The following is a 26,071-nucleotide window of genomic DNA, read 5'->3' as shown; positions in this document are numbered from 1 at the left end:
ATTCAATTCATTTTATTTTTTGTCACAGGCTATACAATAATAAGCATTGAAACAATAGTCATGTACGTACATTATAAAAAAGGAATTATGTTTTAATGTTTAATTATAGCATCCATTTATACAAACTTGGACTTAACACGCGAGTAGTCGCCCCCGCGGCAAATTGCCGCACAATTGTAGCTTTTGTATGTAGCTTTGGAAGTTTTCGTTTTCCAAGGTTGGCAGCTCATGTAATCCTCGCTGTGACTGTCCTCTAGACAATCTTGAACAGTTTGAGTCCTTGAACAGTTCGAGGATGACAGAATGAACATTGACTAATTTCAATACATGGGTAACATCTTCCTATTTTATATTCCATCTTCTGATTTAAACTTTCATTATCTTTTTATTCTATCTAGATGTCGAAAAATGAGTCAAATAAAGAAGGTATATTCATTCCATTCATAAGTAGATTATTTTATCCCATAAAAATGATAAATTCTATCAATAGATTTGCAGTATGTATTTTTGGAATCTCTTCCATGTATCATGTTATTATATACTATTGAATAGTATAAAAAATCATGAAACATGTTTAGAAAGATTTGAGATTAATGAATATTGAAAGAGCATTGTCAAAACCAACTGTTTATAGTGTAGGGAGCCATAAGGGTGAGTGTGAGCAAAATGCTCACGTGCAACCACTGACGTTCTGCAAGTCCGTGCCACTACTCGCGTGTTAACATAATGAAAAATAATTTTAAAAGTAATAGATAATAAGACAGCTACAGCTCAATCTCATAATAAAGACAATCATCAATAAAATCTGGAAAATTGTTTGAGTTTGCCAATGAATTTGAATTTGTCTGAAGCTGTAGCATTGTATAGAAGTTACTTTCAACTCTCTTCTCATAACTATTATCGAACGAGCATTAGCGAGTTCTCACTTTTGATTTACTGAGGGCCAATGTCGTTTTCCGTCTCTTTTACAATAACTCTAAATAGAATTCAGCTTCAAATTTTGAACAGCAATTTTTCGAACCTTTTCACAGGTCAAGTTCGTTGAACAACAAAATTGACTAATTCCTCCGTCCTTCTACAGGGAAATGAAATGAAAGTTGTTGAAGTGAACCACTACCTATAGAGTATATAAACCTATTTCGGGTTATGTGTAACCTTATCTAAATTTGGGAGAGGAATAGCACAAGGTTACCTTATTTTTCCTCTTCCTATCATTTTGATGATGTACTTATTGTATCAATCAGGGTAATTCTGTAGACAGCCGTAGAGTTTTCATCATGCAGTAAAATATTCATTGAGAGTCATCTGTAGACTGAGATCAAGGTGAAGCATTTTTCAAAGATCTTAAAATACTCAGACTTCCTCCCATTTACATTTACCAGCTTGTAGTTTTTGTTACAGTAATATCTTTCATCGGTCTTCCCACGTCTCTTTTCCCAGTAGGTTTATAGCATTTAGCCTCCAAAGGTATTCGTCCAGGAGGCATTCTATTCAAATGACTGCACCAATTCATTCTGTTTTGAATGATTTTTCCATGTAACAGATAAAGCTCTTCTTATCTCCTCATTTCTGATTCTATCTGCTCTAGTGCAGCCAAACACACTTCTTAGAAACCTCATTTCTGCAGCTTGAATCTTGCTGTCTACTCTACGTGAGTGGATCCAATTCTCACTTCCGTAAAGCAGCGTTGGTAAAACGATGGTATTGGAGAATTTGATTCTAGTATCCTGCCTTGTTTTATTTCTGAGATTTCTATGAATATTGCCACATATTCGTTGGAACTTTGATACTTTGTTATGAATATCTTTATCTGTATCATAGGTTACATCATTGCCAAGATAATTGAAATTTTTCACCTGTTCTATTATCTTGCCATTCAATTCTATCTTGGTTCTGGATGGATATTTACCTTTGAAAGCCATTGATTTTGTTTTCTTAGTTGATATCTTCAAATTATATTTCTGAGAGACTCTGTCCAGCATAAACATCGCTTTCTGTAAGGCGTCCTCATTCTCTTGAATTATTGGAAGGTCATCTGCATACATGATTGAGTTAACAGATGTATGGGCTGATAGCTGAATACCTGAGTCAGCCAAATTTTTCCATGTTCGTAACATGTCGTCCACGTAAATATTAAATAATGTCGGAGATATACAGCATCCTTGCCTTACACCCTTGTTTATATTAATGACCTTACTCAAACCGTCCTTCACTTGTAAACGGATAGTCGTTTTTACATATAGGTTCTGCAAAGATTGAATTATATGCTTGGGATATCCTCTCGAATCCAGAATTGACCATAGTAAGTTGCGATTTACTGAATCAAAAGCCTTTGTGAAGTCTATAAAAGCTAAGTGTGTCTCTAGATTATATTCTCTTCGTTTTGATATAATTTGATTCAAAGCGAAAACTGCATCAGTGCATGACCTACCTTTTCGGAAGCACATCTGTTCTTCCAGGAGAAGTACATCAGTGATTATTTTCAATCTATTGTTTAGAATTCTGGCATAGACTTTGTATGTTCAAATAATTTTGAGGATCTGCTCTACTTCTTTTTTGAATAGGGATATAACCAGGGACTGCAACCACTCTTTTGGTACTTGGTGTTGTTCCCAGCACATATTGAAAAGATGTAGTATTCTATGGTGTAGAAGGATTCCTCCATACTTCAACAGTTCCATATTTACCCCATTCAAACCAGGGGCTTTCCTATTTTTTGTGGTTACAGTAATAAATCAAATTGAATCAAATCAAATCGTTTTTTATTTTGACAAAAAAAAAACAACTCAGTGGAATAAAGACAGTTGAAAATATCAATCAGAATGGGAATCACAACAGTTGCAATAGACTTCATCATTTTTGATGATACACCATCATCCCCTGGAGCCTTTCCTTGCTTCAAGTCGTTCATATACAAGAGGAGTTCATCATATGTTACTGGCTCAAAAAAAATAGAATGTGGGCAGTGGGGAAATTGAAAGAAATCGTCAGTCTCTCCCAACTCCTGATCATCACCGTTTGTGACTGAAGATGCTACTTCTTTGGAGACATCAACAAAAAACCTATTGAAAAGATTGGCCAAATCACAAAGATCCGTTATAATATTATCAACATGTTCAATTTTAAATTTATTGTCACTACTTTTCTTATTAGAGTTATCACATAATTCATTCAAGATAGACCACTTTTTTTGAGGTGGCAGGTCATTAATTGTGGAATAATATTTCTCTTTTTCTATTCTGATCCAGGATTTTATTTCCTTGGAAAATGATTTCAATTTGGCTTTCATTTGAGTATTTTCTGGATTTCTTCTTACTTTTTTAATCAATTTATCTCGGGAATGGATTGCTTCACATAAACCATTTGTTATCTAGGGTTTAAGTTTTCTTAAATGCGTCCCTCTTGCCACTATTATTCTAGAGGATTTAGAACATTCAATGAATTCATTCAAAGTGTTTAGAAATGTATTAAATTTGAAATCTTAGTCATCACTGAAGAGAACATCACTCCAGTCATGAGAGCGCAACATTTCCTGAAAGCGCCCATAGTCTAGAGTAACCCTCTCCCCAATAACACATTTATTATCTAGCCTATTATTTTGACTGAGCGTTATGGCTACAGCTTTGTGGTCACCTATTGATGTTTCTATTACAGTACCTTTAACAAAATGGGAAAAATTTTGTGATCTGAAATATATATAGTCTATGCATGTGGAAGAAGAATCTGTTACTCTGGTAAACATGTTTATAATTTGCTCATAACTATAAAAACTCAATATATCAAGATAGCCATCAACTTTATAATCATTATTGTCATTATTCAGTATGTTCAAATTTATATCACCAATTATGATGGAATCGCCTGCCGGCAAGCTTTCTAGTACAGCGCTGAAACTTGTTAAAAACCGCTCAAAGTTGAAGCCATGCCAGCGATAGAGACATAAAATATCAAATTGGTAGTTAGAAAAGCTACATCGCAGAGTTATCAAATCCGCACCCTCGATATGTAACCATCTACACTTTCACATACAAAATCAGACAATTCAATTGAGTAGTAAGCCATTATACCAGTAGCAAGAGTAAAATTGGAAATACTGGGAATTTGCTCATAACCATTGATGTAGAATTGAAATGCCTCATCACTTGAGTTCAACCATACCTCGGACAATATCAGAACTGCAGGCCTGCGACTCCAACAACTGATATAAGTTAACAAGCTATCAAAATTACCTCTAATTCCTTGTATATTCTGATGAAATACGGTCAAATTGAAGCCACCCGAAATATGAGAGTCATTACTTCGTCAACAGACTTTTGTAATATACAATTATTATTCAATTCCTCCATTCAGAAATGAAAAAATTAATACACTATTTAATATGCACATAATACATGATATGATTGGAATATTATGAAAGATTGAAAGAATCACACATTCACACACACACACGCACACAAGATCATAATGTATTCTCATCATGAAAGAAAAAAACGTACGTTTTGAGCTCCTTAGCTATAATATTTATAACAAGTACTTGAAGGGAAGAAAATTGTCCCATAATTTGCATCTACAGCTACGTAAGACTCACGTGCCCACTCAACAAAAAAAATGAACACAGAAAATTTTGAATAGAAAATAATTAAATGAATGTAGGACGGGAAGTGAGCCAATCAATACTGTGAGTATTCATATTATTCAAAATATATCATATCAGAAATTGAAACATGGTCTCTTTAGATTGAGGTAATCGTGTGTAAGCTATAAGATGCTATTATCTGTTATTATGTACAGCTCATCAAAATATATAATATCACAACACCAGTACTAGCAACAGATAAGGCATAAAAATGGAAGAATACAATACACCGCACGTAAACAAAAAAGTATCTCGTCCATTTCAGAAATATTATTATCGAGAATCAAATTAAAAATCAATTAATTACTCCTATTCGAACATGGAAATAAAAATAATTGCTAGTAAACTGTAAACTGTAATAATATCAAAAAGTTCCAATTTTGTACAGACGATAACCATGAAATATCGGGGCACCGAGCTTCGCTCGTTTTTTATTTATTAATAAACAGAACAAAATTCTCTAAAATGATCGTGTTTATATTTCACAGCTGGCTATACGTCAGCTTATGAATTTCGGGGATGCGATATTTCGATTTTCCACAGAATCACTCGCTCACTTTTTACTATCCACAGACGACGAATGTCTCAGCTGTTTCAGCCACGGATGAATTATCCTTCTAATGTCGTTCAGCGAATTTCCCCAACGATGAAACCTAGTGCAATCAAATTTTTATATCATAAACCTACTATGTTCCAAATTTCGTGAAAATCGTTAGAGCCGTTTTCGAGATCTGTTGAACATAAATAACCAGATAGCCAGATATAAAAATATAAACAGATATACAGAGATTGCTCGCTCTATATAATAGGACATAGTACTCGAAATAAAAATATTATTGCATTTGCAATTCATAGAAATGTAGCTTTTGAAAAAACTCCATTTTATTCAGGAATGAGACTATAATAAAATTATAGGCTGCCAACAGACATTCGAAATATTGAGTCATTCTATTCAAACGGGCAGTCAAAAAAAAATGTTATTAGAGAAAAGCCTATACGCAGTCACAGAGTTTTATTCGAAAGAAAATTTATGTTTTTCATTTAATATATATCATTACCATCCTTAATAATACTTGACACTTCCTGAATATCAATAAAAGAAATATTTTATTTTTTGATTGTATGTATTATAGTATTAGTATTAGTAGCCTACTGACAAGTTACCTGTCGAATGGGATTATTCCCAAAACATTTTATATAATGTAATGATTATTAATAGATTAGATGAATAAGTGAATAAATGAATGAAATTGAAAAAAAGATAAATAATTTTAAATGAGATTGGATTACCTTGAATCTTCGATCCCCAACGGGCGGATATGCATAGGGGATGTCAGTCCATGCCTGGTAAATCTCCCCACCGACAAATTCGAACACGTTGCCGTAAAGATCTCCAGAGTCGATTGTGATTTTGGTCTTGACCAGTGCGTCTATGTCGCTGTCAGTCAACTCGGTTCTGTTATATCTTTCTTTCTCTCTGTAATCCAACAATTGAAATAGCGCATCGACATCGTCATCGTCATCGTCAGTCGTATTGGTTGCATTGGTTGCATTTTTCTCTTCTCCATGTACCATCGAAATCAGCACAGGCAGCACGAATACAGTCCACAGCATAATACTGCAACAAAACATACAAACAAAAATTATACATGGAAAATATTTTTATGAAAATGAAACACTGAATATTTGATAATAAAAAAATTATTATAATAATAAACTTTATTGTAAAAAAATGCATACAAAATAATACTCAATCATCTAGAGCTCAAACTGATATTAAAAAACGTTGCCATTCCTCTGTGAATGCCTTCTATAGCTGATACAGGTTTATTGATGTAATATAAACTGTTCATTTTCGTTTAAAATGATCAATTATATTCTATTTAGCAAGAATATATATTTTTCAATTATTTGAAAATGAATTCACGTAATTGAGAAGAAATATTTTGTTTAATTGATTATTAATTCTACATTGTTGAAAGACGATCTGGCAACAGAGCAAAGCGTGAAAGAGATAGCTCTATCCACTTTGTTGGATGATAGACAAGGATAGAAATTCCATTGCTAATCAAACACTGCCATTATAACGTGGACTCCACTATAAAGATTGGAAAATTCGAAGATTACGAATATCATAGAGATAAAACTAGATGATTATTGAATCCTTAAATTCTACCTCAATGCTCTCTACGGTAAATGAGATGCACAGATAAACTTTGAAGTTATTTCAAATGAAACTGTCGAAAGTAGTTCGGAAGCCACTTGGAGAAAATCGTCAGCCTCCTGACCCCAGAGTCAAGACTGGGAGAACTTAACTCCCAAAAATTTATTGGAATGACTCAATCGTCAATATTGTAATCATATTCTGATTATTAGAATCTAGAATTCTGATCGAGAATTCTCGCATGGCTGCTTCTTCTGACGAGAAGAAATTTCGTTGATTGATTTCTCTCATGGGAATTGTAAATTATTCTCTGCTGATCCAATAAAACTTGAATCTGAATCACTGAAAAGTAATCGGTAATTTTGATCAGATAATAATTGAAGAGATTTGATTACTATAGAAATCCATATTCCGCTAAGTAATAAATTATCATACTGTATTAGGCATACAAGTGGAATTTCCTCCATTGTCATAAAAGAAAAAATCGATCTTAACTGTTGGATAACGTATTTAATCAAAGAAAAATGATTCTTTTGTTCAAATCTTCCACGGTTGTTACACAATCTCAAATACATTTCAATTAAGTTCAATCAATCGAAAAGTTAATAATAAGTACTGAATTTCATCTGAACTCTTATTAAAGATTCACTTTTGAAGTCAATTTTAAACTTTTATTGAAGATTCACTTCTCAATAAATCGAAGAGTTAATAATAAGTAACTTTCATTGAAGATTCACTTTGAATATTTAATTGGATTTGGATGAGTTTTCCATCCAGTGGGTAAATTGGTTACCTGGATCGTAAATGGTGTCCAAATGAACCTTTTTGGGGTCTGGTAAATAATTGGTGCGTTTGAATCGGGAAACCCCAAACACCCTTAGTGGGTAACCTGGTTACCTAGTTCATACGGAGTCTATCTAGGGCAGGTTTCCGAGATCGGGATCTAGCCAAATTTCTAGACTTCAAACAGCTGTAATCAGAAAATTGACTTCCCGAAAAGTGACTTAGTCGCAGTTTCTATGATAATCTTCATTTTTTCATTTCTATAATTAGAAACGTTTTCCCTTGACGAAATGAAACATTTCTGAATAATTCGAAATAGCTGAAACTTTACACTATTTTCTCTTTTTGTTTACACTATTTCATTTTGTGTTCAATTCTCTAGTATTACGAAATTCAATTCAAACGTGGACTGCGACTGCGCCTGGCAAGCAAATTTTTTGACTCCAGCTCTTTAAGGTCTAGAGCTTGACTGAATTTCGAGCTCGGAAACCGGCCCTAAACCATTTTTGCACTTGTTGTGATAAAATCAGTGTGTTTGGAACGGGCAAACTCAAGACGTTACCAAATAGGTGACCTGGCCACAAAATCCGATCAGTGTGTTTGGGAAGAGTGTAACTTATTTTGAAACGTGGTCACAGAAAACTTGAGGAAAATGTGGGATCAGCATGGTTTATGGTTGAGTTGTCTATGGATTGTTGTAGTGATTTTGACCGATGTAACAACGGCTCTAAAGAGAAAACCAGTTCGCAATGGGACCCTAGACGATGACGAAGTGTTTAAAGAAATCAAAAAATTTATCTCGACTTTTGTGTCGACCAGTTCGGGTCATTATTTGGGCAAAATCTATAAAGGAAATAATGACGAGTATTATCAGTCATTTGCCGACGTTCCATACGCTAAACCGCCTATGGGCGATCTTCGGTTCAAGGTAACACGACTCAAAAATAATATTCTTCTTCTTCTTCTTCTTCTTCTTCTTCTTCTTCTCCTTCTTCCTCCTCTTCTTCTTCTTTTCTTCTTCTTCTTCTTCTTCTTCTTCTTCTTCTTCTTCTTCTTCTTCTTCTTCTTCTTCTTCTTCTTCTTCTTCTTCTCCCCCTTTGAATAAATTTTCAATTAAAAAAATATTATTGGGTTTTATCCTATTCATTCTTTACTTTTATTCATTCTTCATTCTTTATTGATTGATACAATAAGTAAATCATCAAAATGATAGGGAGAGGAAAAATAAGATAACCTTGTGCTATTTCTCTCCCAAATTTAGATAAGGTTGCACATAGTCCGAAATAGATTAAGTCTTGTAGTTCTTCAATTTAGAAAAATTATTCACCCCTCAAGTATTTTCACAAAGTAGATTTTCACATTCAGATGCTTCAAAACTAAACAAAGAGGATCATTTCACATTATTATTAACTAAAATAGGGAATATTTACATATTAAAAATATAATTTTGAAGAATTACCGAAAAAAAATTAATTCTAAAAGCATTAAGATTTCCATCTATCTTAGTTTGAATTTATCTACAGTATATTCATTAAATCTATTTCAATCTATAAACGTTTCATTTCCATGTTTTGGTATTTTAAAGATCATTTTCATTATTTGTAATACATCATCCATGATTGCCTTTCGCTCACTAAATATTCAGCGATTATGTTTCATATAATGTTTTGTTCTTCAACCTCTATGATTAGTCTTCTATTTCACTCCCCTTCATCATCCTTCACCATAGCCTCGTTCCGGCCATAATTCCTTCTGAAAATTTATGTTCAGCTCTTTTCAAAATAATTTTCATTCAAACATGTAATAATACATGTTGATGATGTAATAACACATCAACCATGATTGCTCTACTTTAGCAATGTATGGTTCATATATTTTTCCTTCTTCAATCTTCATGATTAGCCTCCTCTTCCTCCTCCTCCTCCTCATCCTCTTCCTCTCTCTCTCATCCTCTTCTGGTAGATAGTTACCGAGGAGGATCTATATTATGTAAATTCATCTATAATTTTGCTGTATTGTGAGCTATTTATAATTATAATAGTGTATGAGCCAGTCAATATATTTTGTAATCTACATAAATAAAGTACTCAATGAACCCTCCTCCTCCATAGCCTCTATAATCCATATCCTCCAGAATTCGTTGTGAACGCTTGGTTCCGTCAACTACTACTATAGTATACTAACTACTATAATTATTATAAAGGTTCTACTGAATTATAGAGGTTCCGCTGAATTTTTATAATTATGTAGTGTTGGTTTTGTTTCAGAAACCAGAGCCGATACCGGAGAACGAAGATGACTACTACGATGTATCCAAGTCGATTGAGTTCGAAGAATTGGTGACTCGATGCAAGCAATATGTGCGCTGGGACGGACATGCCAGCAATGCAGAGGACCGAATTGTCGGCTCTGAAGACTGTCTCTATTTGGATATCATCAGGCCAGTGGTCAGTTTCAACACAGAGGAAAAATAGCATAACAAGATATCCTATGGTGTTGCGTATCTAGTTGAGTGATACTGTATCATATTGTGTTAATACTGTATCATGTTTGGTGATACTGTATCATTTTGTGGTGAACCTGTATCATCAATAGAACTGTTTCATTGAACTTATTGAAATATTTCAATGACGGCTTTATTATTGAAACAGTTTTGGGCAAATGCCTTTCGATCGAATAATGGTACTTACTGTCAAAGAGATAAAATTTAGTTAAAAAAGAGTGATACCATACAGAAAAGATAACATAAGAAGATATCCCATGGTGTTGTGTATCAAGTTGAGATTATAGTGTATCATATTGTGTTGATACTGTATCATTTTGTGATGAACCTGCATCATCAATGGTGATTCCATACAGAAAAGATAGCATAAGAAGATATCATTTATGTTATTGAAGATATCCTATACCTATAGTCAGGTCCAAGTTATCAAGTTATTATGGCAGTGTTTGATTAGCTATGGTATTGCTATCCTTGTCTTGCATTCAACAAATCAGATAGCGCAATCTCTTTCTCGCTTTGCTCTGTTGGCAGATCGTCTTTAAACAATGTAGAATTGTAATGTTGGATGCAAGAAGGGCTTCAAGTCACTCAAGCCCTTCTTGCATAAAACGCTTAGATCAATTCCAGCTGATTTTCTGTACATGCCTGCTAAATCTCGTTTCTGTATCTTTAAAACTGACTGGGTTATGAAAATTTTTGTGAAGCACTGTTGGTCAAACTGTAGCTTGTTGGCTTAATGCGTTTGTTTACAAGTTGAGTTGACAAGTTTCTGCAAAAGTTAGGAGAAGTTTCCTTTTGAAAGTTAACTCCCTATTCGATGAGTTACTGTTCAATCAATATTTATCTATTTATTGAATTTTATTGTAATCATAACAGTTATTGTATGACAATGATGATGATTTGGACATTCCAAGTGATAAAGAAATAATAATAGCACATGAACAAGATTAAGATTTTAAATTATTCCATGACTTATCAAATATATGATATTTTATTACAGTTGACCATCTAATCGATTTTCTATCATAAAATCAAAAAAAAATGTTATAAAACAATTTTTTTCTGTTCTTATTCATTTTATGCAAGAAGGACTCGAAAAGATCCTTTTTAAAATAACAGTATAATAACTCATCATTTTACAAATAGATTCCTCGATACAAAAGGAATGATGAATAGAAAAAATATTAAATTCTAATCCAATGGTTACTTGAATGATACATCTTGACTGAGAATAAAAAAATTATTTTGTTTAAAATGTTTCAGGGCATTTTTCTCTAAATCGAGTTTTTGGACTCAGGCCCTTCTTGCATCCAACAGTACAATTGATAATTAATTAAAAAAATACTTCATTTTAATTTTGGAAGTTAATTTATTGCTCAATAAAATATAATTGATTTTTTAAACGAGAATGAACGGTTATTACATCAATCAACCTGTATCTGCTACCGTCTATAGAAGGCAGAGATTCGGTAATGTTGCTCTCATATGTTTCTCCACTGCCATTATAACGTGGACCTCACAATAATAAGGCTACACTATATAATCAACTATTTCATACAACAGTTTATATTAATAATTTATTCCTGTGTTGAATTCTTCTAGGGAGTTGAACGGATTTGTAACAAGCCATTTTCTTTTATAAGGATGTAAGGAATTATTTTGTATGATGCAGGATCTTGTGGTGGAACACAAACTGAGAGAGAAGGAGGATGTGGTGGGTTACAGTCAGCATGCACCTGTCATGGTGTTCTTGCATCCTGGCACATTCATGTATGACATCCCCATGAACCACTACCAGATGACCGAGTACTTCTGCTGCAACTTCATACTCTTTGTTTTTGTCAGATTTCGGCTTGGAGCTCTGGGTGAGTTCTCATCATGGCGTCTTCATTATTTATAATATTTTATTGTATAGTGGGGTCCACGTTATAATGGCAGTGGAGAAAGATAGGAGAACAACGTAGCCGATCCTCTGTCTTGTCAATGCCTTCTATATCCGGTAGCAGATACAGGTTTATTGATGTAATATTAACCTGATGAAATAATCAATTATATTTTATTGATTAAGAAATTATACTTTTCCATAGTTCCATAGTTAAGATGGAATATTTTGTTGATTAATCATCAATTTTACATTGTTGAAAAACGATCTGGCAACAGACCAAAGCGAGAAAGAGATAGCGCTATCCGCGTTGTTGAATGATAAGCAAGGATAGCAATACCATTGCCAATCAAACACTGCCATTATAACGTGGACCTCATTATATTTATGATGTCTCATCATTCTATCATGATGCATGATTGAGCTATGGTATCACATTGAACAAGATTTTCAAAACCTGAACCAGAATATATGAGTAGAAGGACCTTGGGTAAAAGTCTATCCTCTACTACAAATATCTATTTATTTTGAATAAGAAACCGCAGTCAGCAGTCATGTGCAAAAGCTGGGCCCGGTTGTACAAAAACCGGTTAAGTTTTAACCGTGGTTAATTGCAAGAGAGCCACTCAGAGAAGGCTTTTCTGATTGTTTCTCGTAAAATTAATCACGATTTAAAATTGACCAGCAACCAACACTCAGTGTAATAAATTAATGTGGACGTGATAAAAATAAAACTATGTTTTCTCAATCCCATGATATAAATACTCATTCAACATATTTTATAGAATAATTGTTATTAAACGAAAATTCCAATTAAATGATGTAAATAACCCCGAAGACGTCTGCTTTATATTGTTAATATCTGTGCAGTAGCAGAAGTCATCGGGGTTATTTACAGCAATCAATTGGCTTTTTCTTTCAATAATAATTAATCATCAATTATCATTTGAACGAAAATGCAATTTACAATTTATTTGCATCTGTATACTTCATAGTGTTTGAATTGTTGGCTGCAGGTTTTCTGAATGCCGGCTCTTTTACCGGGAAGGATTTCAAGGCCAACCTGGGACTGTGGGACCAGGTGGCCGCCCTGAAATGGGTGCAGCGCCATATTGACGCCTGGGGCGGCGACCCCCAGCGGGTCACACTGACCGGCGTGGCCGCGGGCGCCGCTTCTGTCAACTACCACCTCATGTCTGAGGCATCCAGAGGTGCGTACACACTTATGCGCCACCAACACAAGCATTTCACTCTTGTCATCAGCTGATATTATATTCATTATGTTGCTATATTTAGTATTCAGAATGGAATAGAATTCTTTATTCGCCAGTATAAGGACCGGTTTCCGAGCTCGAGATTGAGGCTGGGCGCACACCAGTTAGTCAAGACAAGACAAGACATGATCAGACACGTTTAGTCACAATAGTTCGCATAGTTGCTTATGAAGACATGTCTAATTGCAATGACTAAGGCTAGGCGCACACAAGTCAGTCAAGACAAGACAAGACATGATCAGACACGTTTAGTCACAACACTTCACATTGCTGCTTATGACGCAACTCACACTGATTAGTCATTGCAAATTAGACATGTCTTCATGTTACTGTATTACTTTATTTACATTATTTACTTTACTTACATTGTTACTGTATTGTTAATGTATACATTCTTACTTGTTACTGTATGATGACTGAACGTGTCTGATCTTGTCTTGTCTCGACTAACCAGTGTGCGCCTAGCCTCAGCCAACGGGGCAGAGTCGCAGTCTACGTTCAAATTAAATTCCGAAAAACTAGAAAATTGAACACAAAATAGAATAAAGAGAAAACAGAGCCATTTTGAATTATTCAGAAATGTTTGATTTCATCAAGGAAAAACGTTTCCAATTTATTATATAAATGAGAAGATTATCATAAAAACTGTGACTAAGCCCCGTTTCAGAAAGCCAATTTTCTCACTCAGCTGTTTAAAGTCTTGAACTTAGCTAAATCCCGAGCTCAGAATCCGGCACTGCATCACACAAACAACAGTAATAATTTGGAGTTATCTATCCATTCATTCAACGATGATGGAATCATCCATAAGAGTCAAAGAGCACACATCAATGAAATGATCCCTAGTTTGTAATATTGACGTGGCCGATTCTTAAGTTAGTCTTTGTGGCAATGAATTGATTCGATTTGATCGGAAGTGTAAAACAGGCTTTTAGCTCTTACCATTCCATTCCCGAATTTTGATAATAAATTAGTCCAAAAGAGGTTATGACTCTTCAGCACATTTAAACGCAGAGTTTATGATCACAAAAAATTTTGAATATTGAATCTATATTTTTCTCTACGGTAACATGTACTTGTTTGTGCTTGGCCAGGTCTGTTCCATAGAGCAATATCGGTGGGAGGATCAGCGCTGTGTCCTTGGGCGTTCCAGAGGCGTTCGGTCATCAACTCGTACTTATTGACCAAGAAGCTGAGCGACCCGCCTTGTGGAACCAACTTTCGAGTTTGCCTTATGCAGGCAGACGCTGATGACTTAGTCAAGGCCACCAAAGATCTATATGTGAGTAGACAATGTTCATTTATTTATTTATTTGTTTATTTATTTATTCATTTATTATTTATTCATTTATTCATTTATTCATTTATTCATTTATTCATTTATTCATTTATTCATTTATTCATTATTCATTTATTCATTATTCATTTATTCATTTATTCCATTTATTCATTTATTCTTTATTCATTTATTCATTTATTCATTTATTCATTTTTCATTTATTCATTTATCATTTATTCATTTATTCATTTATTCATTTATTCATTTATTCATTAATTCATTTATTCATTTATTCCTTTATTCATTTATTCATTTATTCATTTATTCATTTATTCATTCATTCATTCATTTATTCATTTATTCATTTATTCATTTATTCATTTATTCATTTAGTCATTTATTCATTTATTCATTTATTCATTTATTCATTTATTCATTTATTCATTTATTCTTTATTCATTTATTCATTTATTCATTTATTCATTTATTCATTTATTCATTTATTCATTATTCATTATTCATTCATTCATTCATTTATTCATTAATTCATCAAGGCTGGTGTGCAGATACACAGTTTGAACGGGGAAATGTCAGCTGTATTCGTTTATCCCCGTTTGAAACACATTATGATCAATATCCATAAATGCAACCATATCCATAAGTAAATGTGGTTTAGCACATGGTTTATCGTATATTGTGCTGAAGGTCCTAACAATGTTTTGACGTGCACTACCTATAGCGAGATCCATGTTATAATGGCAGTGATTGATTGGCAATTTTATCCCTATCCTTGTCTATCATTCAACAAAGCGGATAGCACTATCTCTTTCTGCCATTGCTCTGTTGCCAGATCACTTTTTAACAATGTAGAACCAATAATTAATTAACAAAATATCTCATCCCAGTTATGAACAATATTATGAAGTATTGAAGAATATTATTTCTATATAATTAATATAATTATTGTAATTATTTTTTTAATATAATTGATTATTTTAAACTGGAATGAACACTTACGCGACTCAGGTGGAGAAGAGACTCGTCTCTAGTCGAGAGCATGATTGTGTTTTCAAATGGTGACGTCGCGGAGACTAAAACAATTTCTCAAAACATATTGTAATTATTTGGCAAATAAATAATGGAATAGGACATAAATGGAATATTGATGAATCTAATGCCATACGATGATCTTCTATGAACCTATTTGAAGTGTGAAAGTGAGAACGGGACAAAGGTTGTGAGTAGTGATGACATCACTACGTACACAATGTACGTGTGTGTAGGAGCCATGATCCACACATTCGATGTGATAACTCAACAGTCTATGTAAGAAGGGTAAACTCTCAGTGCCGAACCATGTATTATTGTTTATAAACACAATGTCTATTATTATACAGGGTGACTCGCGCTTTGCGCTCGTCAGGGGGCTTCGCCCCCTGCACCCCCAGTAGGGTGGGTTAGCAGCCTCCGCGCTTCGCGCTCCGGCTGAGAGGCGGGCTTCCCCAACCCAATTGCCTTTTGAATGATATTACGGTTTGTTTGAATGTGTTTTGGTTTATTGACAGATTATCAAAGATTTAGTCCAATATAAAGTTAGTTATTATGTTAAGCGACTCATCCCTCACCACAATCATTATCCTTGAAGAGGGATGAACCATCAATTTTTTTCAAAAACACTTTCCTTGCAGAGTTGTTGTGATTGTTTTGTTGTATATTGCTTTTCCTCGTTGTATTTATGTGTGAGGAAATAAATTTAATTGAAAACAAAATTCGACTTTGAGGGTGACGGCGGGTTAATTAGGTTAGTTGTGTTGGGTGTAGGTTAGATAAACTTTTCGATATCAACAAATATGAAGTACAAACTAAATCTTTTCACATTATAATCAGCGTTTTGTTCCCTTATGTCCCTATATAAGTAGGATCATTGTCCCTATCATAAAAATTTATATCAGATTCATCATTCAAAGAAGCAAATATGTATTTTCATTCATATTAGTAGTAATAATAATAATATTATTCAAGTTTTAAAAGCTATTGATATAATGTAAATAATATTATTAATGTTGGTGAGTCGAACAAAGAAGCTTCTAATACATTTTTTGTGGGAAGCAAATTTAACTGTGTGTTGGACATCTAGTCATCATTTGACAATGAAAAATACAATATAAATAAATTATGTACTTTTAAAAAGTAGGACTTATTGATCTTCCTGTCTATTTCGTACATCTTGGTAACATGCCTGCACTTGATAATCAGGTGATAAACTTATCATATTTGCTTGTCCCATTTAGTTGAATCTTCCTATTCTTCTTCTTCTATTTCCTCTTCCTTTCTCACTCATTCTTCTTCTTCTTCTTCTCTTCTTCTTCTTCTTCTTCTTCTTCTTCTTCATCTTCTTCTTCAATTAGATCACATCTGCTGTGAGTGAACAACTGGTCATTAAACATCTTGGAATGATGCCAGGAAAGGCGCGACACGTTAAATAGATCTCTCACACTCACAGACACACGAACACACACACACAGTTTCCTATGAAAACTCAATTTCCCGAGTCGCCATTTGAATTTGGTTGAAATTTAGCTTTGGTTATAGGCTTATCTCCGGGATGATATCTTATATCCTCTGATGAAATACACCGATGCTGAATTGTTTTGGGACTAGTTTTCTGAAAACCTTATGCTGGATTCATATGGAAAAATATCTGAAAAATTGAATAAAACTAGTCTGGAAGCTGTAGTGTGAGTAGTTTTTGAGAAAAAAGATGAAATATGCAAAAGATCCAAGTAGAAAAACACAGACTACTACGTTTGATGTTGTCACATTATTTTCTCCAATAACGAGTTGCCCTGCTTGGCTGCAGTCGGTAGAGCATGAATAACAAGATATATAATCCTTATTGTGGTTCTTAGAATAATAATAGTACCAATTTCTTACTGGCTCGCCCAGGTGCTCCCGCAGTTCTTTGCTCTTGCTGGTTACTGACGTCGGCTGCTCCAACAGTCCACAATTTCTGTGACTGATTTGTCGAATTCCGCAAATACAGATGCGAGAATTTGTGCTGCTGCAACTTAATACTATGATTTTGAGATTCTTCAAATCGGATACTGGATAATTTATATAAATCTCTGGAACGTATTATTTCCAAAGATTTGATAATCAATGCTGTATATCGCTGAAAATATTGAACATGAAAATCTCTTCGCTAAAATTAGTCCCATATCTGTAAAAATTTCAGGAGCTCCGTCCCATCTATGCAAAGTTTAATTTTAGATTCACAATTATCAGGCTTTAGACACAATTTAAACAAAAAACTCCAAGTGGAAAATATTGAACATGAAAATCTCTTCGCCTAATTCGCTTCGCAACCAGTTTTATTCAATTATTTATTGTTGATTAGTGCATTCCGAATTTTCAAAAATGCTTGAAGATGACTGTGGTATTCCAAGTGAAATTTTAAAAGAATCTGAAATCCTGACTGCAAATCTTCTACCACTAAAATCAAGAGATAGGTACGATAGCTTAACGAGTATTCTTTATTTTGTATTCTTTATTTATTTTTTCAGAAATACCTGTAGTGTGGCGAAAAATATCGTTCGCACCACGGGCAAAAATGTTTTTCCAGCTCTCAATCTTTTCTAGTCCTCGGCCTACGGCCTCGGACTTGAAAACCGATTTCGAGCTGGAAAAATCTCATTTTCTGCTCTAGGTGCGAAATATACTATTCAGCTGATAATTTCTTTTAAATATTTTCTTATTAAAAACAAAATAAATCAGCTGTTTTGGAACAGCTGTTATTAATATTCATGTTTTATTTGAAATCAGCTACAAACTATGAGTTATTATTTCTCTCCTCATAAAACAGCACATTTTTGTGATGTAATGTACTACATAAGAATACATTTTATTCAATTTCTATTTGAGATTAGTTTACACAACTTATATAATCCTTCTCAGAATTAAATTCTCTACAATTTTATTGCGAAAAATTATTTGTTTACTGGTCATTAAAGAAAGTTATTGGACATCAAACGTAGGAGTCTGTGTTTTTCTACTTGGATCTTTTGCATATTTCAACTTTTTTCTCAAAAACTACTCACACTACAGCTTTCAGACTAGTTTTATTCAATTTTTCAGATATTTTCTTATTAAAATTCAGCATAAGTTTTTCAAAAACTAGTTCCCAAACAATTCAGCATCAGTATATTTCATCAGAGGAACTGAATTCTGGGCGAAATCTTTCACTCTGTATAGCTCGCTAATGAAGCGTTTATGGTTATATGTTTATAAGAACTTTTTTTCATTTTTACCTCTGCTATCACGTACTGAATTATTCTACCACAATAATAATTATGAATCACTCTGTATAATGAGCTATCAGAGTTACACTCAACCAGTTTTACAAGGAAAGAAGATAGCATATTATTAAGAAGATATTATCTCATGGTATAGGTCGTTCAAATTTGGAACATGAGTAGTGGAAATAACGTATGATTTGCATGGAAGATAAAGTATTCCTCCATAAAATGAAACCATGGTTCTGCCCCCTCTCTCCTGTTTGGGTGACTTGCAATGTTGGATGATAAAATAGAAATTGGATTGAAACTTTACTCCTCGAATCTCATCAGAGATTTTTTTGAGATAGTGCAAGTATTTTAAGTCGGAATAGAATTGAAATTTTGTTGATACGTTATTTCTTTAATTTCTTGAAAACTTGTTTTGATGGGTGCAGGTTTTGCATATAGTGAGGTCCACGTTGTAATGGCAGTGGAGAAATATAGGAGACAAACGTTGCCGAACCTCTGTCTTGTCAATCAATGCCTTCTATAGACGGTAGCGGATAAAGTTTTATTGATGTGAGATTGTATGTTCATTCACGTTCAAAATGATCAATCATATTTTATTGAGCGAGGAATCATATTCTCCATAATGATTCACATATAATTCCCTAAAATAATTCCATAATGAATTCACATAATTGAGATAAATAATTATCAACTCTACAGGACAAGGTTTTGATTGAAATGATCAATCATATTTTATTAAGCAGGAAATTATATTTTTCAATAAGTCCATAATTATTAAGATAATTTTGTCAATTGATTATTCTACATTCATAAAAGACGATCTGGCAACAGAGCAAAGCAAGATAGCGCTATCTGCTTTGTTGAATGATAGGCAAGGATAGCAATACCATTGCTTATCGATCACTGCCATTATAACGTGGATCTCACTGTAGGTAGTATTGCTATTGGTAAAAACCACTTCAAGCCGCTAATGCTGAATTCTTTTTCCAAGATTTTGTCGACGCCTTCAGGGATTACTACTTTCAACACAACGATTTCCTTACCTATGGGCCATACTTTCTAGAATTGAAGGATCTAGTGGACGAGCAAGTTTTGAGGGAGGTAATCTTCGACATCAGACGTTACTATAATGAACGTTATAATGACGTTACTACAATCAACACCACCGCAAGATTAAATCAGGTTGGACACAAATAATATGATTCATTCATACTTATTCTTCATTCTTTATTCATTGATACAACCTAATTAGCTTGCCCGGTGAACTTCGTACCGCCAACAAGTCGATGACACTCGACTTTATTCGGTGAATCATGAAATTTATCTGACAGTTGTAAAGCCGTATTTGACTTACATGTGCCCAGCTGGCAGTAGTCGGTAGAGCAAATGAGATTTGAATATTTTCATATTTATGCGCCAGCTAAAATAAAAATACCATATGGTTCTTATCAGCTCTTCAAAGAGCTTATATAAAAGTCTGCTATCAGTTGCTGCAAACTGCTGCCGCTTTATCAATCTGCAATCCTTACCGCTACTGATTGACTCCACAATACTATAGACTAGCCGTCAGGCTCGCTTCGCTCGCCATATCCGTCTAGCCAGGGGGCTCCGCCCCCTGGACCCCCGACTGGACCGTCCAAGAATGAGATCAGCAGGCTCGCTCCGCTCGCCTGCATTTTTCATTTGAGCATTTTTATCATATGTTAGGACGATCCAGTCGGGGGTCCAGACTAAACGTCTAGCAAAACGGATATGGCGAGCGAAGCGAGCCTGACGGCTAGTAATATTAGGATATATAAGGATTGAAGTAGCAGTGCCCAATCAATTTTTCCGCGATAAATGCATTTAAATCTTCAACTTGGTGCCAACCTAACAAAGTCAACTCAACTTAATGCCAACCTGACAAAATTATTAATTTAGTTGCCAGTTAACAACTGTTCCGAGAGAAGGTACTCTATCTAGATTAAAGTTCTATAGTAACATATGATATGGAAATTTCAATTATAATTAAGAGATTGGGAGAAGAAGAATATACATGCCAAAAGACGAACTTTAAACCCTTAAAAACCTACCCTTAGAGTTAAAATATTGCCAAAAGATTTCTTAGTGCGCCTCTAAAGGGCCAACTGAACATACCTACCAAATTTGAACGTTTTTGGTCCGGTAGATTTTTAGTTATGCGAGTGAGTGAGTGAGTGAGAGAGTGAGTGAATCAGTCAGTCAGTCAGTGAGTGAGTGCAATTTCGCTTTTATATATATATAGATGCTGTAGAGGTAGATAAATATAAGAATTCTAAATATTGCACAAGTTAATATGGTATCGAAACCAATCCAACTCGCTACCATCTGACAAAGGGGTCAGCAGGGTGAGATCAAAGTTAGTAGACAGAAGGTTGGTCACTCATCTATAGTATTTTAGTTGAAATGCAATTGGAGTGGGGGAACTGCAGCCGTGACGTAGGCTGTAGTACAGAGAAGGCAAAATATCGCATTCTTGAAAATCATACGGTGACGTATAGTCAAATTATATAACACAAACATTTTCTGACATGCAAGCTTTCTGTTTCTGCCTTACAATAATTATCAAAACATTTAAATAATACAAGCATTTTGCCATATAAAAGCAAAAACCCCACCTCCTAACTTCCCTTTTCAAACCCTCAAGCTTTCTTCATCTTCTAGGTCGTGTTTATATTTTGTAATTTGACTATACATCAGCTTGTGAATTTTGGGGATGAGATATTTTGATTCTCGTAGAACATATGCTCAATACCAGCATGTGTTCAGTGCATTTATATGAATGAAATTTATCGGGATCGGTTTATCGGTTTATTGCAATTCATTAATTTTTCAATATTTTTCATGCGTTAATCTGAAATTATAATAGTATAACGTTGTCTACTAACGCTTTTCCAGCTTATTAACTTTTTCGTGTCACGTTTTTAGACTCTTGAAATCTTTCAACTTCATTTTATTCATACAAGTTGAATGAACTTGGAATATTTAACAACATCATTAGAATCGGTGATTCATTCGCTATAAGTATGGAGAATTTTCAAATTCTAGGTCAATCTTGAGGGCAATAAACGACGATTTATTTGAAGATACAGTGAATAAACTGTATGCTCAGTATGGTTACTCCATCACATTTTTACTACACGTGACGTCACGCTGGCGTTCCCCCCTCCACTTCGAATCTTACACCTGTGAGTGATCAACCTTCTGTCTACTAACGTTGGGGTGAGATAATACCGAGTGTGATCAACGACGGTATATTAGTTAGAATTCCTTATACTTTCTATGACTTGTAGAACTGCTTCGGCTTAATTCTATGACCATGTGTTTCAGTCAATTCGACTTCAGTAATTGGGTTGAACCATTTAAATAAATCTTGAGATCGTAATATTTCTGAAGATTTAATGATCAAAACTGTATATCGCTGATTTATCCAACCCATTCGGTGAAGAATATAGTTGGCTGATAATTTTATTAATTTGTCAATAATAATAAAAAATACTAGTACAAGATTGGTCATGCATGAGGACAGGATTATAAATGAAAAGTACACCATTCAACAAATAAAACATATGGAATCAACGAGCAAGAATAAAATATGAAACAATAAATATTGAATGAATTATATCATATGGAATACAAATTCGAACGTGAACTGAGTTTGTTAAAATTTCATACAGGTGAAATCAGATACTTGTGGATGAGCAAACTGCGTGAGGTCCACTTTTCACAGAACTACTAGTATTATACATCATTTATCCATTCAATTATTGAGTGATTTATACATCTATTTGTTTATTAATTGATATTCATTTATTTTTATTTGGCAGATGGTAACCGATCGGCTGTACACTGTAGGTATAGTTCAAGCAGCACGATTACATGCTCTCTCTTTAAGGGAGAGACAGAAGCATCAGGTGAGACAAGTGCTGAAGGATATCCTCGGCCATATTGAGAACCCTGCCCATCAGAAAACAATCAGAGAGATCTACGAGACTAAAGTCGTTCTCTACCAGTTCACCTACCAGTTTAGTAGGATAGTCGATTTTCTGACGTCACCGGTTCACCGATGGAGTAAGTGCCGGTTGCACTAGAGCCGGTCAAATAAATTACACGAGAACCAATCAGAGAAGCCGTCTATTCGAAAACGTCTCCTCTGATTGGTTCTCGTGGAACAAATCATGGTTAAAATTCGACCGGCTCTTGTGCATCCGGGCCGAACAATTTCATTCTTTAACTTTGAAGGGAAGGATTTCCCAGCTCGGGTTTCAGCTGTGTTCAAAACTGTAAACAGCTGGAGTCAGAAAATTGGCTTCCCGAAACTAGGCATAGTCGTGGTTTTTATGATAATCTTTATTTTCTCATTTATTGAAAATGTTTCTCTCTGACGAAATGAAACATTCCTGAATAATTCAAAATAGCTGAAACTTACACTATTTTCTCTTCATATTATTCTGTGTTTTTGTTTTTCTGTGTCTAGTTTTTCGAAATTCAATTTGAACGTGGACTGCGACAATGCCCTGTTTCGGAAAGCCAATTTTCTGACTCCAGCTGTTAAAAGCCTAGAACTTAGCTAAATCCCGAGCTCGGAAGCCGGCTCTTAGAAATGAATGTTATGAATGAATTTATCAATTTTGAGGATGAATTCTTTATGGTAGTGTTGATTGAGTTGAATAATTATTTCCTGGAGATATATTTATCGAGAGAGTTGCTCCATTTACAAAAAATAACTTTCTTGAAGGAAGCTTCCTACACCCAGAGATTCTTCATGAGAGGGAGTGTTTCAACGTATCACCAACAATGGAAAGAGAATGTTGAGCGAATGTCAGCTGATAGGCTACCACCAAAATTTTCAAGTATGAGCCGGTAGGCAAAGATACAGGACCTGGACTGTAAACCGTGTTGTGCTAAAAGGACGTAACTCAAAAAAGCTCCTTGTGTATCTTTTTGGTTGCAACACGTTGCTTTTGAGAAGATACAAAAGAGCATCTGTTGCTTATGGAAAGATTTCTTAATTTTGTTCAAGAATGAGACAAACAAATACAATATTCAGAAAAATTCAGGCTTTAGCCAAAACTTCTTCTATTTCTTAATTTTGATTATGTAAATATTGAATTTTACACCCAATAATCAACATTGGAATCACAAATCAGAATAGAACTGCCAATTTCAAATTTGGATGGAATATTTACAACTGAACTCTCGAGAACACAAACCTCAAACTCACAGATATTTTCTAGTGTAATTTTACTGCAATCTAACAATTTAGTTAATGAACAGTGCAGTTCTATAGTGAGGTCTACGTTTTAATGGCAGTGCCTGATTAGCAAAGGTATTGCTATCCTTGTCTATCATTCAACAGAGCGGATAGCGCTATCTCTTTTCACTTTGCTCTGTTGCCAGATCGTTTTTAAACAATGTGGAAACATGATTAATTAACAGAATATTTCTAATCTTGATTATAAAAATTCATCATGAAATCATTAAAAAATAATTTCTTGCTTCATAGAATACTATAATATGATTATTTTAAACTAGGATGAACAGTTAATATTACATCAATAAAGATGTATCAGCAGCCGTCTAGAAGGCATTGACAAGACAGAGGATCGGCAACGTTGTTCTCTTATCTTTTCCACTGTCATTATAATCTGGACCCCACTATAGCTCGAATTTCTAGGAAGTTGCACACTAGAGGGGTTTATCACAGTATCAGAGAATATATAGATAGCATTGGAACAAAACAGAGTTAACCCCGAAAATACCATGGTAAACGTTATGATGACAATGGAGAAAGATTGATAACAGCTATCCTCTATAGAAGGCAGTGGCAACGCTGTTCTCCTATCTTTTTCCACTGTCATTATAACGTTCACATCACTAAAGTTTCACATTTTTCCATAAAAGTGATTATAGTTTTAGGGCAGGTTTCCGAGCTCAGGATTTAGCTAAGCTCTAGACTTTAAACAGCCGGAGTCAGAAAATTGACTTTCTCCAATAAAAATTGATTGGCTTCTTTGGATAATATTTATTTTCTTATTTCTATAATTGGAAAAGTTTTTTCGACGAAATGAAAAACTCCTAAATCATTCAAACATTACACTATCATCTCTTCATATTATTTTGTGTGCAGTTTTATAGTTTTTCGAAATTGATTCAAGCGTGGACTTCGACTACGCCCCGTTTCGGAAAGCTAATTTTCTGATTCTAGCTGTTTGAAGTCTAGAACTTAGCTAAATCCCGGGCTCAGATTATTTTATTGTGGATGTCATCTAGTCACTCATGTGAATTAACAGCAGGTGTTTAATAAATTTTCTAGTCAATTATCATCGGGAAGAATTTGCACTGTTGACAAAAGATCCGGAGGAAGAGCCAACTTTATTGTTTGTCCCAGATACAAAAAGTAAAAGTCTACTTCAAATTGAGGACCAAATGCGTGAATCGCTTGTCACTCTGTGGGCGAATTTCATACAAGATGGGTAAGTGTGAATCAGCTCTACGGGTGGTTCGGAACCCACCAAGAGTGACATCCAACTTGTCTCTCATTATCCTATTCTATTAATCAAGCAATTCCTGTATATCTGTTCTTATTTTTATATTTGGTTATATGTTCAACGGATCTCAAAAACGACTCTTACAATTTTCACAAAATTTGGAACACAGTAGGTTTAAGATATAAAAATTAGATTGCACTAGGCCTCATCCTTGGGAGAACTCGCTGAACGACATTAAAAGGATAATTCGTCTGTGGATAGTAAAAAGTGAGTGAGTGATTCTGTGGAAAATCAAAATATCGCATCCCCGAAATTCGTAAACTGACGTATAGCCAGCTGTAAAATATAAACACGATCATTTTTACCATGGGTGAAGAAAGTATTGCTTCCCGAAAAGAATTGAGGTACCCAAATTTCTATACGTTTCTAGGTCCCCTGAGTCCAAAAAAGTGGTTTTTGGGTATTGGTATGTATGTATGTGTGTGTGTGTGTGTGGTGTGTGTGTGTGTGTGTGTGTGTGTGTGTGTGTGTGTGTGTGTGTGTGTGTGTACACGATATATCATCTCCCAATTAACAGAATGACTTGAAATTCGGAACTTGAGTTCCTCACACTATAAGGATGCGAAAATGTTGTCAAAAACAGGGTTTTTCGCGATTCTCTCGAAAGCAGCTCTAACGATTTTGATCCAATTTATACTTATAGTGATTGATAAGCTAAGTTATATCAACTGCCACAA

General features: G+C 34.4%; 2 protein-coding genes across 2 annotated transcripts in view; one reads left to right on the top strand and one right to left on the bottom strand.

Annotated features, from left to right (window-relative positions):
- Positions 1 to 6,250, bottom strand: part of LOC111059293 (venom carboxylesterase-6) — a 43,530-nt gene extending 37,280 nt beyond the window's left edge. Inside the window, 1 exon segment of the mRNA XM_039419831.1 lies at positions 5,927 to 6,250. Coding sequence (XP_039275765.1) covers positions 5,927 to 6,250 — 324 coding nt within the window.
- Positions 6,251 to 7,461: 1,211 nt separating this feature from the next.
- The window catches only part of LOC111058678 (acetylcholinesterase), a 37,663-nt gene continuing 19,053 nt past the window's right edge, over positions 7,462 to 26,071 (top strand). Inside the window, exons 1-9 of the mRNA XM_039419821.1 lie at positions 7,462 to 7,646; positions 7,966 to 8,511; positions 9,851 to 10,030; positions 11,759 to 11,951; positions 12,985 to 13,179; positions 14,337 to 14,528; positions 19,817 to 20,007; positions 22,671 to 22,914; positions 25,160 to 25,319. Of these exons, the coding sequence (XP_039275755.1) occupies positions 8,236 to 8,511; positions 9,851 to 10,030; positions 11,759 to 11,951; positions 12,985 to 13,179; positions 14,337 to 14,528; positions 19,817 to 20,007; positions 22,671 to 22,914; positions 25,160 to 25,319 (1,631 nt within the window). The 5' untranslated portion in view covers positions 7,462 to 7,646; positions 7,966 to 8,235. The remainder of the gene's footprint in view (positions 7,647 to 7,965; positions 8,512 to 9,850; positions 10,031 to 11,758; positions 11,952 to 12,984; positions 13,180 to 14,336; positions 14,529 to 19,816; positions 20,008 to 22,670; positions 22,915 to 25,159; positions 25,320 to 26,071) is intronic.

Source organism: Nilaparvata lugens, chromosome 1, assembly GCF_014356525.2.
Source record: "Nilaparvata lugens isolate BPH chromosome 1, ASM1435652v1, whole genome shotgun sequence".
Classification (NCBI taxonomy): domain Eukaryota; kingdom Metazoa; phylum Arthropoda; class Insecta; order Hemiptera; family Delphacidae; genus Nilaparvata; species Nilaparvata lugens.
Note: the sequence above shows the minus strand (reverse complement) of the source record. Positions and strands in the feature narration are given on the sequence as shown.